Below are 16,982 nucleotides of genomic sequence, written 5' to 3'. Positions count from 1 at the left end.
GTGTATTGAAACAAACCGTCAGGTGTTGCAAAGGCTGTCTTTTCTTTGGCCCTGGGGGTCAGAGGAATTTGCCAGTACCCTTTTGTCAGATCAAGGGTCGTAATGTACCGAGCATGACCAATTTTCTCCAGTAGTTCATCTACTCGGGGCATGGGGTAGGCATCAAACTTCGAGATTTCATTTACCTTCCGAAAGTCGTTACAGAACCGCAACGACCCATCGGGCTTGGAGACCATCACAATTGGGCTAGACCACTCACTATGTGACTCTTCAACCACTCCAGCTGTCAACATTTTCTCAGTCTCTGCTCTAATCGCGGCCCGTCGAGCCTCGGGTACCCGATATGGCCTCATACTCACTTTTCTCCCTGGTAGGGAAACGATATCATGAGCCGTAACCTCAGTTCGGCCAGGTACCTCTGAAAACACATCTCTGTTTTTCTGGATCAGGGTCTTTACTTCCTGTACTTGCGCTGGGGACAGAGTGGGTGAAATATTTACTTCGGCTGTCTCCTGAATGTGTGTGGGGTATGTGACCATTAATGTTTCTCTCTCTCTCCATGCTTTTAACAGGTTTATGTGATAAATCTGTTCCTGGGGCCGTCGACCTGGCTGTCGGATCCGATAATTGACTTCTCCTATTCTCTCCAGTACTTCATATGGCCCTTTCCATGTGGCTAGTAGTTTACACTCTACTGTGGGGATCAGCACTAACACCTTATCTCCCGGTTGAAATTCCCTCAGGGTAGCCTGCCGGTTATAAGTGTGCCGCTGGTGTTCTTGTGTTTGTCTCATGTGCTCTCTGACGATGGGCATGACTGTGGCTATCCTGTCTTGCATTGCCGTGACGTGCTCTATGACACTAGTATACGGGGTGGATTGGTGCTCCCAGGTTTCCCGGGCGATGTCTAAGATTCCCCGGGGATGCCTCCCATATACCAGCTCAAAGGGAGAAAACCCCAGCGAGGCTTGAGGAACCTCTCTAATGGCAAACATCAGATACGGCAACATGCAATCCCAGTTTTTCCCATCCTTATCGATTACCTTCCTGAGCATTGACTTCAGGGTTCGGTTGAATCTCTCAACCAGCCCGTCCGTCTGAGGATGGTAAACCGATGTCCTCAACTGTTTCACCTGCCACAGTTTACAAAGGTCCGCCATAAGGCGGGACATAAAGGGGTCCCCTGGTCGGTAAGGATCTCCTTTGGAACCCCTACCCTGGTGAACAAGAGCACTAATTCCTTTGCGATATTTTTGGAAGTCATCGTCCGAAGGGGAATGGCTTCTGGGTAGCGAGTGGCATAATCTAGAATGACCAGAATGTATTGGTGCCCTCTGGCGGATTTGGGTAGTGGGCCCACTAAATCCATCGCTATCCTCTCAAATGGCGTTTCGATTATGGGGAGTGGCACTAACGGGCTTCTAAAAGCTGGTCGGGGAGCTGTTAACTGGCACTCCGGGCACTCTCCACAATGCCGAGCCACTTCAGCTTGAATTCCTGGCCAGTAAAACCTCCTTACAATCCGGTCTCGGGTTTTATCGATACCAAGGTGTCCACCCAGAATGTGCCCATGAGCTAGATCCAGTACTGTCCTCCGGTACCGAGTGGGAACCAACAACTGTTCCACCACATCAACCCCTATTTTCGAGACTCTGTACACCAAACCCTTTTTCATGATGAAGTGGGGAAAACTATTAGGCATCATCCCACCATTTATGGGAGTACCATCTACGACCTGCACATCTGCTCTGGCTTGTTGCAGGGTTGGATCCTGGTTTTGGGCCGTCCCAAAATTAGTCAAGGACTCTGCCAGGTCTGCTGGTTCTATATCGTCGTCCTCTGGAGTCAGATCAACCCCAGCCCCACTAGTACCGGGCTGTTCGTCATCAGCGAGGTTTGTCACTTCATCCTCTTCCTCCCCTACTAGCACCTGTGATGTTGTCCCCTGGGAGACCTCTTTTCTTGGATTTGGTTGAAGGCCCCTTTAGGCCTTCTCTTAACTCCCGGGTGTTTCTCTCTTGCTCTTCTATGAGCAGCTGGTTGGTGCGATGCTGGATCTGTAACGTGTCCTGATACATTCGCATTGCTTCCTGATGAACTATTTGTTGAGCTCTAGTTGCCTCTTGTTGGGCTGCCGCCGCTTGTAACAGGGCCTGTATGGCTCCCTCCATACTCATTTTCCTGAAAAACTGTCCTAACCAAACAAAGCCAAAACAAAAAAAAACCTGACTCCCCTTGGAGTGCTAACTGAACATTTATTTATTTTTTCCTTCTATCTAACCAGTGGTATGTTAGTCCATGCCCGCATCCTCCACCACGTGTGGCAAACCTCTTCAAGGTTAGGAGCGTTTGTCACAAACTAAGTGGTAAACTGTCACCAAATCACCCAAGAATGAGAGTTCTTTCAAACAGGACAGTACCTGTGTGTTTGTTTCTCCGTCCTGGTCCACCCAGGCCTTAGGCGAGGTCAAGGATAGCAGGGTTCGGTACACAAATCGGGTTCTCGGTAGGTCCAGGTCCAAACGCCAACAGGTAAGTCCAAACAATCCAGCTCATACACGGTAAATCCAGCCAATCTCTATAGTCTCTTTCTCTATTGTTCATAGCTCCTTCCAGCCCTCTCTCTTACTCTTCCTGGTTTCTCTTGACCCTTTATCTGTGAGTCGGCTCCACCTTCTGAGGGTTCCCCTTGCTTCTGGGACTTGTAGTTTTGGCGGTCGGCCATTTTGTGATCTGTAGTTCTGACAGGGGTGGCCATTTTAGTGATCGGGCAGAGCCCGTTTACTAGCTCTGCTCTCACATATCTGCCACTTATCACTCGACCCCCTTCTTTGCCACAATACATTTAATTATTTTGCATGTTTATATAGAGATAACTTGACAATAAAAAGTATGTACTTTTGTAGGAATCTCTAATGAAGCATATTTGATAGGTTTTGAAGATATTTAGTTTATATTTAAAAAATGTAGTTTTATTTTTGTTGCCTCAAGGTAGCGTTGTGCAGTTAGGCTACTTGTCAGGGCAATTTACTGCATTGGTCAATGTTTTTGCCAACATATCCACTGACATTCACAGGCAATGGACAGGGCTAAAGGAGCCTAATTGAGCAGTGGGGACAGTGAGCTTGAGGACAGTAACAGCGAGGAAGAATGGACGCCAGAATCATTTCCTTTTATGAAAAGAGTGCTTGTTTCTGCTATATTTGACTTAATGAATGTTCTGAAAATATCCGATTTTAGTACCCGTATGGTACAGCAATTCCATGAGGCAAACAAAAAATGTATTTGTGTGGGGGGTAGAAAATATTTTGTTTTATTATTGCTACATTATCAGAAAGCTTAAATCTTCAAAACATTTGTTATGAAAAAAAGTATGTGTGCAGTACCCGGTTAATTAAAAACTAGCAGTATTTCAATCTTCTCGATGTATCAATTTGGATAATGGGATAATTATGAGTACAGCGCCATCTCCCGTCCCTGGATTGAGGTACGTTTTCCTCACAATCTCTTGCGCCTGCTCCGCGGTGTCCTGATCACTGCAGCCTGCCATTCAAACCTTACAGGCAATATGTCATTATTGCAACCGTAAGTTCTGAATCTTCAGGCTAGGACAAGTTAGACACAGTGAACTAATACAGACACAGACACACCGAGAGACTCACCTGCAGTGTCTGTGCACCCCTGCTACTGTCTCAATGATGGAGCACTCGCCCTCGTTGAGGCAGAAGGCCAGGTCCTTGTCATCGATGCAAGGCTTGAAGACCTCTGAACGCAGACTAGGGGATGTGGGGGCCACTGTTAGAAAGAGAGAGAGAGAGAGAGAGATGTCACAGAGACACCATTATTGAAGAACCATTTTCTTTGGGTAAACATATAAACTTCAGAATCACAGCAAAAAAAAACATTTGTTTACCAAGAAAGAAAGATGACAGAGGGATAGAGATGTGTCAAAATGACCTGGATTACTACTTGATTTGGCTTATTGTATAAACAGTAAGGATTTTTGATGGTTTTGCCAAATAGCTTGGCTCTATGATCGTGGCCTATATCATCATACATACAGCTTCCATTCACACTAACAAGGCTACTCAGGAGCTTGCGGTGCCCACTTGATATAAATAATATTCAGGAGCAGGTGTCATGACACGGGGGTTCAGGTTCAATAGGCTACCAGAGCGGAGCTAAGTAGTAAACACTGCTGTCTCTCCACTCCTTCCTGTTAATTATCAGTAAGAATAAATGGCTGTGGCATGACATTTTTCACCTGCATTGCTGCTCTTTCATTCTGACCCTGCACAAGCCCTGCTCTGCTTTGCACACACACACTGTTCTGTCTGTTGACTGAGCCATGGCCGCTATGCACAGCCACTGCAATGCAGGTATTTACCCGCAAAAAAGACAGTCAGCCATGTTTGCACACACACACACACACACACACACACACACACACACACACACACACACACACACACACACACACACACACACACACACACACACACACACACACACACACACACACACACACACACACACACACACACACACACACACACCAAGGTTGGGGTCAATTCTGAATTGCTCTTGAATTAATGTAGAATTTAATTCAATGAAATTCAAATTGCTTATTTATTCTACACACCATATCATTTTTTATTTTGACATCACGTATGGTTAACAATAACATGAAGCAGAAGGTTCAAACATTTCATTTGTAAAACGTATTTTCCTACAACAATCAAGTATTTTTGTAGTGGTCTGGAAATATTATAAGATCATGTTGTGGGTTGTCTATAATAATTAATAATTCCCTTAATGTTTTTAAATATCAGAAAAAAAACATTTCCCAAAATGTATTAGATCAAACACTGCAGTATGGAAGGGAACAATCTAACATCGCATTACAAAACTAAATACTGTTTGACATCTTTGAAACGGTATATGTAATTATTTGCATTATTAAGTGAGTGGCATATCCTTTTGATCAAATATTTGTCAAATTAATTAGACTGATATTTCATGTCTCAGTTTAATTGGTTTTAATTGCTTTAAAGTAAATTATACTTTCTTCAATTCCTTCAATTCAAATTAAATTAAAGATCTTCTTCCTGTGGGGTGTGGACAATTCAAATGAAATTCAAATTCATTGTTGGATTGACCCCAACCATGACACACACACGCACACACAAACACACACACGTCTTGTTTCTGGTGAATTTTGAAGGGAAAACACATCCAATACTTTCCTGTTAATTGGGTTAAGATATCCCAACCACAAATGATATCCCAATCATTTCTTAATTATTTTCAACAGTTGGTCTAGCTCTAACAGTTCAGAAAGTAATCACGCTTGACAATTTGTTTGTAGAACGACTGTGAGAAAGTTAGTTCTGGGGTGCATTCAGTTTGATTTAAGTTTTGCTACAGTGTTCCTCCTTTAAAAGTTGCGTCATACTGCAGCACACCTTGCGGGCTGCTGCAGCATTCTATGGCACGTTACTTCATTTTCAGCCATTTTTTACGTTAATGCAAGTTACTGCTAGTTTGACCACTCGAGGGCAACTTTGAGAAGCATTTGATAGTCTCCCATATTGGCATTACTAGAGAAATTTAAACCTTTTTTTGTCATAACATAGTACATGGGATTGATTTTAAGAAATTTGACTTAATAATTTGATTAATATTATGGTGTTTCTAAACCTCTGGATTTCTGTTAGGCAGCGTAGCCTAGTGGTTAGAGCAGTGGACTAGTAACTGCAAGGTTGCAAGTTCAAACCCCTGAGTTGACAAGGTACAAATCTGTCGTTCTGCCCCTGAACAGGCAGTTAACCCACTGTTCCTAGGCCGTCATTGAAAATAAGAATTTGTTCTTAACTGACTTGCCTGGATAAATAAAGATAGAATAAAAAAGGATGGAATGGAAAATATTATTGTAACGGTTTTCTTCTGGTGAAAGAGAGGCGGACCAAAATGTAGAGTGGTTATCTTTATGCATCTTTAATGAAAGATGAAAATAGAGCAATATACAAAACAAGAAATGTGAAAAACTGAAACATCCCTATCTAGTGCAACAAACACAAAGACAGGAAACAACCACCCACAAAACCCAACACAAAACATGCTACCTAAATAAGGTTCCCAATCAGAGACAATGACTAACACCTGCCTCTGATTGAGAACCATATCAGGCCAAACATAGAAATAGACAAACTAGACATACAACATAGAATGCCCAACCAGCTCACGTCCTGACCAACACTAAAACAAGGAAAACACACAAGAACTATGGTCAGAACGTGACAGTACCCCCCCCCCCCCCAAGGTGCGGACTCTGACCGCACAACCTAATCCTATAGGGGAGGGTATGGGTGGGCATCTGTCTCTGGTGGCGGCTCTGGCGCTGGACGTGGAACCCACTCCATAATTGTCTTAGTCCACCTCCTTAGCGTCCTTTGAGTGGCGACCCTCGCCGCCGACCTTGGCCTAGGAACCCTAACAACGGGCCCCACTGGACTGAGGGGCAGCTCGGGACTGAGGTAGCTCAGGACTGAGGGGTAGCTCATGACCAAGGGGTAGCTCAGGACCAAGGGGTAGATCAGGACCGAGGGGTAGCTCAGGCCTGAGGGGTAGCTCAGGATTGAGAGGTAGCTCAGGACTGAGAGATAGCTCAGGCTGGTTGATGGCTCTGGCAGCTTCTGGCTGACTGACGGCTCTGGCAGCTCCTGGCTGACTGGCGGCTCTGGCAGATCCTGGCTGACTGGCGGCTCTGGCAGATCATAGCTGACTGGTGGCTCTGGCAGATCCTGGCTGACTGGCGGCTCTGGCAGATCCTGGCTGACTGGCAGATCCTGGCTGACTGGCGGCTCTGGCGGATCCTGGCTAACTGGCGGCTCTGGCAGATGCTGGCTGACTGGCTGCTCTTGCGGATCCTGGCTGACTGGCGGCTCTAGCAGATCCTGGCTGATTGGCGGCTCTGGCAGATCGTGGCTGACTGGCAGATCCTGGCTGACTGGTGGCTCTAGATGATCCTCGCTGACTGGCGGCTCTGGAGGATCCTGGCTGACTGGCGGCTCTGGCGGCTCCATGCTGACTGGCGGCTCTGGCGGCTCATGACAGACGGGAGACTCTAGCGGCTCATGACAGACGGGAGACTCTAGTGGCTCTGGACAGACGGGCGATTCTAGCAGCTCTGGACAGACGGGAGACTCTAGCAGCTCTGGACAGACGGGCAGATCAGGCGGTGCAGAACAGACGGGTAGCTCCGGCAACGCTGGAGAGGAAGGCTCTGGTAGCGCTGGACAGAGGAGCTCTGGCGCCTCTGGACTGAGGGGCTCTGGCGCCTCTGGACTGAGCATGCGGGAGGCTGGGGGGCATGCGGGAGATGGGCACGCGGGAGACTAGGGTTCAATTCCCTGATGGGGAGGAAGGAGTAGGCTGTCCTTGTAAATAGGAATTTGTTTTAAACTGATTTTGTAGTTGTGATGTCTTCAATATTATTCTACAGTGTAGAAAATATTAAAAATAAAGAAAAATTCTGGAATGAGTAGGTGAGTCGGGTAACAGTTGATTGGTACTTTCTTAATTAATTTGATTAATATTGTGGTGTTTCTATTCCAAGAAAAATTAAAACCCTCTGAGTTTCAATTAGGATGGAACAGAAAATATGGCGTTGTACAACGTGATGGTCGGAAGTACAGTACTGGGCTATTTAGCTAAAGAATCCCCATGTCGTGCAGGCCGGGCACATGGCAGTTCAATTCCCCGATGGGGAGGAAGGAATAGGCTGTCCTTGTGAATAAGAATTTGTTCCTAACAGACTTGCCTAGTTCAGAAAAAGGTTACACAAAGAGCGTAACATTTCTGTACCCTAATTTTTGAATTCTAGTCTGACCAATAACCCTACGGAGTTTAAGTGAAAATAAAAAATTTATCAAGACCAGTCCCCATTCTTGTCTCAGAGCAGCATGAAACAGTGCTAAAATAGTTTTAGGCCATTGCTTCTAACTTCAATATGCTCTTTAAATAAATAAGACCTACACCACTTTTAACAGCACATTACTCAACACTAGTGAGACTCATGTCCCCTACGGTAGGCCAACAGTATATCGGAAATTATGACGTGACTCTCCACCAATAATTACATATAGAGGATTGGAGGATCCTAAGTTAAAACCAAAAGCATCCTCATTGGTCTCCCGGTGGTGGCCGGCACAGGTATCGTACCTGCATCTATAGCAAAGCATTTTGCACTGCGGGAGCCCTCATCCACTCCGGAACAAAGTATCAAAATACAGAAAGGTGTTGGTAAAGGTATATTGTCCTGCTAATGGGCCATTATAATACTGTACATGGTGTTCAGGTCAGGATAACCAAAACATGTATTTATTAAAGACTATCAGAAAGAATGTTGGTACTTATTTATTTCGATCCAAAACAATGAATGAGTGAGTCACTCAGCTTTATGTAGGTGCCGGCTATATGGCTGTGTCATCAACTTGATAATATATAACAATATTTTGGAGGTTATTTCATTTTCAAAAAACAAACAAAGGAGAGTGATGGTAATCTGAATAAAAGGTCAAAATAATATTTGTAAAGGCCAAAACATTATATTTTTAGAGGGAGAGAAATGCTGTGCCAATTGTGTGCCGCCCATAAATGCCAAAATATATCCTTGCTTAATAGCCATAAGGGAGCTGTACAACATGACTGTTTGTTTGAAAGAGTATTTTCCACTAAGCAACAATATGTTAACCTTCATGAGAAAACTTTGTTCCATTATTTCTGTAATTCACTGATGTTTTTTTATCATAGTAATTCATTATGGATCCATAACTAAATAAACATCAGGATTTTGAAATAGTATTTTAATCATTATTTTATTAACGAAAGCATAAAGATGTTGATGAAGAAATACTGTACTGCTGTTTTGAGTTAGAAATGTAACACTTCAGAGTACTTAAGCATCGAATACATTGCAGGTACGGGGATGTTCATACCTACAGTAGCTGGGCTATAAAGAGTCTATTGTCCTGCAATTCAGGCTACAAGTGTTTGAAAACCTGTAAATAAAAACACAGCATCTTGTTTACATGATTTATTGTAATCACAATGTCTACTTTTCCAATAACTTTTAGAGTTTAGGAGTCATTTGATTAATATTATGGTGTTTCTATTCCGAGGCAAACGAAAAACCCTCTCCTCTGGGTTTCTGTTAGGATGGAACGGAATATATGGTGACGGTCAGGAGTACAGTACTGGGCGATTTAGCTAAATAATCCAGTGTTCTGTGGGAAACTGGGATTCAATTCCCCGACAGGAAGGAAGGAGAAGGCTGTCCTTGTAAATAAGAATGTGTTCTTAACTGACTTGCCTAGTTAAATAAAGCTCACACTAAGAGCATAACATTCCTACACCCTAATTTTCTAATTCTAGTCTAACCAATACCCAAACGGAGATTCAGTGAAAATAAAAATCTCATTGATTTATCAAGACCAGTCCCCATGCTTGTCTCAGAGCAGCATGAAATGGTGCTGAAATAGTTCTTTAAATAAATACGCTCTTTAAATAAATAAGACCTGGACCACTTTTAACAGCTCATTACTCAACACTAGTGAGACTCATGTCGTCTACGGTAGGCCTACAGTATATCGGAAAATATGATGTGACTCTCCGCCAATAATTACATATAGAGGATATTTCTGTAATTCAGTGATATTTATTCCCATAGTAATTTGTTATGGATCCATAACAAAATAAACATTGGCATTTTGAAAGAGTATTTTTATAATTATTTTATTAATGAAGCATAAAGATGCAATTATTAGTTACACTGTTTTAGTTTGAACGTGCAGACTGGCACTAAGAACAGAACAGTGGGAACGTTTCCCTACTCAGCGCCATTATTAGTGCAATGCCCATTACATTTTTTGGAGATGATTTCGTATTCAAACAACATAAAATGAGCGAGAAAAATGCCATTTTTAAACATGGGGTGAGAAATTGTTACTAATTTGTAAATAAAGCCAGTTTGAATCATTTAGAATGATTATTTTTTGTTTTTTGAGGGAGAAAAATCTAACACCAACAAATATATCATGGGTCTCCCAGTCGAGGACAGCACAGGTATTGAACCAGCATCTGTAGCAACGCAGCTTGTACTGCTATGCAGTGTCTTGGGAGTAGCCTACAGTAGTACAGTTAGAGCCAAATAATCCTAACAAAATAAAATGATAAAAACCTTAGTGTGACAACAGTTTTAGTAAGTAATACTGAAGTCATGCACACTTATCCGTTTCTATTTAGGTTTATGTCACCCATTCATTGTCAGTAGGAGACACAGTTGGACCCAAAAGCATAATCACTGCACTAACTCCTGTGTGCTCTGGCCTGAAGCAATGAAGTGGTGATGCAGGGTACCATACTAAACCACAAATTACCTTTAAGTCCCGCGGCGTAAGCTCGCAACTTTTGATGGAGGAACCATTGTATGTTGCGTAATAGCTTGCACTAAACAACACATTCTTCAACATTTTTCAACAGACTTTACACTTGCTCTGTTTTGTTAGTGTGGCAGGGTATTGCTTAAAGCAATGCGTGATGTATTTCAAAGGTATTGGTGCATGTTGAACCCACAACCCAACCTCTTACAAGTGGTTATTCAGAACAGCACAGTTTCCTGTCATGTTTTGTCTTATATCATCTTGTCATTTTGCTTTTCCTTCTGTTCGTTTTCCCCCTGCTGGTCTTTTTAGGTTCGTTCCCCTTTTTCTCTCTCCCTTCCTCTCTCTCTTCTCTCTATCGTTCCGTTCCTGCTCCCAGCTGTTCCTATTCCCCTAATCAATCATTTAGTCTTCCCACACCTGTTCCTTATCTTTTCCCCTGATTAGAGTCCCTATTTCTTCCCTTGTTTTCCGTTCCTGTCCTGTCGGATCCTTGTCTATTGTTCACCGTGCTGTGTCTGTGTATCGCCCTGTCGTGTCGTGTTTCCCTCAGATGCTGCGTGGAGAGCAGGTGTCTGAGTCTGCTAGGTTCAAGTGCCTTCTCGAGGCAACCTGCAGTTCTTGATCGAGTCTCCAGTCTGTTCTCGTCATTACGAGTGGAATTATGTCTTATGTTTGTAGAATTACTTTACTGGATTAAAGACTCTGTTTTCGCCAAGTCGCTTTTGGGTCCTCATTCACCTGCATGACAGAAGGATCCGACCAAAGAATGGACCCAGCGACTACAGACGTTCGTAACACTGCCGTCGAGATCCAAGGAGCCATGCTCGGCAGACACGAGCAGGAATTGTCTGCTGCTCGCCATGCCGTGGATAACCTGGCCGCTCAGGTCTCCGACCTCTCTGGACAGTTCCAGAGTCTTCGTCTCGTGCCACCTGTTACTTCCTGGCCTGCCGAGCCTCCGGAACCTAGGGTTAATAACCCACCTTGCTACTCCGGGCAGCCCACGGAGTGCCGCTCCTTTCTCACCCAGTGTGATATTGTGTTCTCTCTCCAACCCAACACATACTCTAGCGAGAGAGCTCGGGTTGCTTACGTCATTTCACTCCTTACTGGCCGGGCTCGAGAGTGGGGCACAGCTATCTGGGAGGCAAGGGCTGATTGTTCAAACAATTACCAGAACTTTAAAGAGGAGATGATTCGGGTTTTTGACCGTTCAGTTTTTGGTAGGGAGACTTCTAGGGCCCTGGCTTCCCTATGCCAAGGTGATCGATCCATAACGGATTACTCTATAGAGTTTCGCACTCTTGCTGCCTCTAGTGACTGGAACGAGCCGGCGTTGCTCGCTCGTTTTCTGGAGGGACTCCACGCAGTGGTCAAAGATGAGATTCTCTCTCGGGAGGTTCCTTCCAGTGTGGACTCTTTGATTGCTCTCGCCATCCGCATAGAACGACGGGTAGATCTTCGTCACCAAGCTCGTGGAAGAGAGCTCGCGTCAACGGTGTTTCCCTGCTCCGCATCGCAACCATCTCCCTCCTCTGGCTCAGAGACTGAGCCCATGCAGCTGGGAGGTATTCGCATCTCGACTAAGGAGAGGGAACGGAGGATCACCAACTGCCTGTGCCTCTATTGCGGATTTGATGGACATTTTGTCAATTCATGTCCAGTAAAAGGCCAGAGCTCATCAGTAAGAGGAGGGCTACTGGTGAGCGCTACTACTCAGGTCTCTTCATCTAGATCCTGTACTACTATGTCGGTCCATCTACGCTGGACCGGTTCGGGTGCTACATGCAGTGCCTTGATTGACTCGGGGGCTGAGGGTTGTTTCATGGACGAAGCATGGGCTCGGAAACATGACATTCCTTTCAGACAGTTAGACAAGCCTACGCCCATGTTTGCCTTAGATGGTAGTCATCTTCCCAGTATCAGATTTGAGACACTACCTTTAACTCTCACAGTATCTGGTAACCACAGTGAGACTATTTCTTTTTGATTTTTCGTTCACCTTTTACACCTGTTGTTTTGGGTCATCCCTGGCTAGTATGTCATAATCCTTCTATTAATTGGTCTAGTAATTCTATCCTATCCTGGAACGTTTCTTGTCATGTGAAGTGTTTAATGTCTGCCATCCCTCCCATTTCTTCTGTCCCCACTTCTCAGGAGGAACCTGGCGATTTGACAGGAGTGCCGGAGGAATATCATGATCTGCGCACGGTCTTCAGTCGGTCCCGAGCCAACTCCCTTCCTCCTCACCGGTCGTATGATTGTAGTATTGATCTCCTTCCGGGGACCACTCCTCCTCGGGGTAGACTATACTCTCTGTCGGCTCCCGAACGTAAGGCTCTCGAGGATTATTTATCTGTGTCTCTTGACGCCGGTACCATAGTGCCTTCTTCCTCTCCGGCCGGGGCGGGGTTCTTTTTGTTAAGAAAAGGACGGTACTCTGCGCCCCTGCGTGGATTATCGAGGGCTGAATGACATAACGGTTAAGAATCGTTATCCGCTTCCCCTTATGTCATCAGCCTTCGAGATTCTGCAGGGAGCCAGGTGCTTTACTAAGTTGGACCTTCGTAACGCTTACCATCTCGTGCGCATCAGAGAGGGGGACGAGCGGAAAATGGCGTTTAACACTCTGTTAGGGCATTTTGAGTACCGGGTTCTGCCGTTTGGTCTCGCCAATGCGCCAGCTGTTTTTCAGGCATTAGTTAATGATGTTCTGAGAGACATGCTGAACATCTTTGTTTTTGTCTATCTTGACGATATCCTGATTTTTTCACCGTCACTCGAGATTCATGTTCAGCACGTTCGACGTGTTCTACAGCGCCTTTTAGAGAATTGTCTCTACGTGAAGGCTGAGAAGTGCTCTTTTCATGTCTCCTCCGTTACTTTTCTCGGTTCCGTTATTTCCGCTGAAGGCATTCAGATGGATACCGCTAAGGTCCAAGCTGTCAGTGATTGGCCCGTTCCAAGGTCACGTGTCGAGTTGCAGCGCTTTTTAGGTTTCGCTAATTTCTATCGGCGTTTCATTCGTAATTTCGGTCAAGTTGCTGCCCCTCTCACAGCTCTTACTTCTGTCAAGACGTGTTGTAAGTGGTCCGGTTCCGCCCAGGGAGCTTTTGATCTTCTAAAAGAACGTTTTACGTCCGCTACTATCCTCGTTACTCCTGACGTCACTAGACAATTCATTGTCGAGGTTGACGCTTCAGAGGTAGGCGTGGGAGCCATTCTATCCCAGCGCTTCCAGTCTGACGATAAGGTTCATCCTTGCGCTTATTTTTCTCATCGCCTGTCGCCATCTGAACGCAACTATGATGTGGGTAACCGCGAACTGCTCGCCATCCGCTTAGCCCTAGGCGAATGGCGACAGTGGTTGGAGGGGCGACCGTTCCTTTTGTCGTTTGGACAGACCATAAGAACCTTGAGTACATCCGTTCTGCCAAACGACTTAATGCCCGTCAAGCTCGTTGGGCGTTGTTTTTCGCTCGTTTCGAGTTTGTGATTTCTTACCGTCCGGGTAGCAAAAACACCAAGCCTGATGGCTTATCCCGTCTGTTTAGTTCTTCTGTGGCTTCTACTGATCCCGAGGGGATTCTTCCTTATGGGCGTGTTGTCGGGTTGACAGTCTGGGGAATTGAAAGACAGGTTAAGCAAGCACTCACGCACACTGCTTAGCCGCGCGCTTGTCCTAGTAACCTCCTTTTCGTTCCTGTTTCCACTCGTCTGGCTGTTCTTCAGTGGGCTCACTCTGCCAAGTTAGCTGGTCATCCCGGTGTTCGAGGCACTCTTGCGTCTATTCGCCAGCGCTTTTGGTGGCCGACTCAGGAGCGTGACACGCGCCGTTTCGTGGCTGCTTGTTCGGACTGCGCGCAGACTAAGTCGGGTAACTCTCCTCCTGCCGGTCGTCTCAGACCGCTCCCCATTCCTTCTCGACCATGGTCTCACATCGCCCTAGACTTCATTACCGGTCTGCCTTTGTCTGCGGGGAAGACTGTGATTCTTGCGGTTGTCGATAGGTTCTCTAAGGCGGCACATTTCATTCCCCTCGCTAAACTTCCTTCCGCTAAGGAGACGGCACAAATCATCATCGAGAATGTGTTCAGAATTCATGGCCTCCCGTTAGACGCCGTTTCAGACAGAGGCCCGCAATTCACGTCACAGTTTTGGAGGGAGTTCTGTCGTTTGATTGGTGCGTCCGTCAGTCTCTCTTCCGGGTTTCATCCCCAGTCTAACGGTCAAGCAGAGAGGGCCAATCAGACGATTGGTCGCATACTACGCAGCCTTTCTTTCAGAAACCCTGCGTCTTGGGCAGAACAGCTCCCCTGGGCAGAATACGCTCACAACTCGCTTCCTTCGTCTGCTACCGGGTTATCTCCGTTTCAGAGTAGTCTGGGTTACCAGCCTCCTCTGTTCTCTTCCCAGCTTGCCGAGTCCAGCATTCCCTCCGCTCAAGCGTTTGTCCAACGTTGTGAGCGCACCTGGAGGAGGGTGAGGTCTGCACTTTGCCGTTACAGGGCACAGACTGTGAGAGCCGCCAATAAACGCAGGATTAAGAGTCCAAGGTATTGTTGCGGCCAGAGAGTGTGGCTTTCCACTCGCAACCTTCCTCTTACGACAGCTTCTCGTAAGTTGACTCCGCGGTTCATTGGTCCGTTCCGTGTCTCCCAGGTCGTCAATCCTGTCGCTGTGCGACTGCTTCTTCCGCGACATCTTCGTCGCGTCCATCCTGTCTTCCATGTCTCCTGTGTCAAGCCCTTTCTTCGCACCCCGTTCGTCTTCCCTCCCCCTCCCGTCCTTGTCGAGAGCGCACCTATTTACAAGGTACGTAGGATCATGGACATGCGTTCTCGGGGACGGGGTCACCAATACTTAGTGGATTGGGAGGGTTACGGTCCTGAGGAGAGGAGTTGGGTTCCGTCTCGGGACGTGCTGGACCGTTCACTCATTGATGATTTCCTCCGTTGCCGCCAGGATTCCTCCTCGAGTGCGCCAGGAGGCGCTCGGTGAGTGGGGGGGTACTGTCATGTTTTGTCTTATATCATCTTGTCATTTTGCTTTTCCTTCTGTTCGTTTTCCCCCTGCTGGTCTTTTTAGGTTCGTTCCCCTTTTTCTCTCTCCCTTCCTCTCTCTCTTCTCTCTATCGTTCCGTTCCTGCTCCCAGCTGTTCCTATTCCCCTAATCAATCATTTAGTCTTCCCACACCTGTTCCTTATCTTTTCCCCTGATTAGAGTCCCTATCTCTTCCCTTGTTTTCCGTTCCTGTCCTGTCGGATCCTTGTCTATTGTTCACCGTGCTGTGTCTGTGTATCGCCCTGTCGTGTCGTGTTTCCCTCAGATGCTGCGTGGAGAGCAGGTGTCTGAGTCTGCTAGGTTCAAGTGCCTTCCCGAGGCAACCTGCAGTTCTTGATCGAGTCTCCAGTCTGTTCTCGTCATTACGAGTGGAATTATGTCTTATGTTTGTAGAATTACTTTACTGGATTAAAGACTCTGTTTTCGCCAAGTCGCTTTTGGGTCCTCATTCACCTGCATGACAGTTTCCACTTAATCTTTACGTTGTATTACATTTATTTTGTACTGAATGCAGACCTGGTGACTTTTCAACTCCGAAATTAGTGACAATAACACGATGGGAATACCAATACAATATAATCTACCTCTCCAAAAATGATCCTAACAACATTATCATGCTGGTGTTTTATTTAGCAATAATTATTATTACCTGTAGCCCAACTGATGCAACATAGTGGATACAAATAAATATGGTGAAACATGCCCATCTGTATTTGTACTAATCATTAGCTAGATCAGTGCTTCCCAAACCTTTTCAGTCATGAACCTATTTCATCATGGGGGAACATCATACCACTCCACCCTTACCACTCCCAATTGAATGAACTGCTACAATGTTACACAAAAATATGGTATAAGAATATCTTTTACCTTGGTTTCCATTCCATATTGAAATCAAGAAGAAGTAATTAATGAAGGATAAATAAACATGCTTACTGCTTTGCAACGTCACACGCACCAAATCAAATCAAATCAAATTGTATTTGTCACATACACATGGTTAGCAGATGTTAATGCGAGTGTAGCGAAATGCTTGTGCTTCTAGTTCCGACAATGCAGTGATAACCAACAAGTAATCTAACTAACAATTCCAAAACTACTGTCTTATACACAGTGTAAGGGGATAAGGAATATGTACATAAGGATATATGAATGAGTGATGGTACAGAGCAGCATACAGTAGATGGTATCGAGTACAGTATATACATATGAGATGAGTGTGTAGACAAAGTAAACAAAGTGGCATAGTTAAAGTGGCTAGTGATATATTTACATCATTTCCCATCAATTCCCATTATTAAAGTGGCTGGAGTTGGGTCAGTGTCAATGACAATGTGTTGGCAGCAGCCACTCAATGTTAGTGGTGGCTGTTTAACAGTCTGATGGCCTTGAGATAGAAGCTGTTCTTCAGTCTCTCGGTCCTAGCTTTGATGCACCTGTACTGACCTCGCCTTCTGGATGATAGCGGGGTGA

The 16,982-nt window shown here is 45.4% G+C and overlaps 1 protein-coding gene across 1 annotated transcript in view; it reads right to left on the bottom strand.

Moving 5' to 3' along the window:
* The window catches only part of nrg3b (neuregulin 3b), a 452,682-nt gene that overhangs the window by 218,408 nt on the left and 217,292 nt on the right, over positions 1-16,982 (bottom strand). The window contains exon 2 of the mRNA XM_046369406.1: positions 3,663-3,795. Coding sequence (XP_046225362.1) covers positions 3,663-3,795 — 133 coding nt within the window. The remainder of the gene's footprint in view (positions 1-3,662; positions 3,796-16,982) is intronic.

The sequence above is a fragment of the Oncorhynchus gorbuscha genome, linkage group LG11 (assembly GCF_021184085.1).
Source record: "Oncorhynchus gorbuscha isolate QuinsamMale2020 ecotype Even-year linkage group LG11, OgorEven_v1.0, whole genome shotgun sequence".
Taxonomy (NCBI): Eukaryota; Metazoa; Chordata; class Actinopteri; order Salmoniformes; family Salmonidae; genus Oncorhynchus; species Oncorhynchus gorbuscha.
Note: the sequence above shows the minus strand (reverse complement) of the source record. Positions and strands in the feature narration are given on the sequence as shown.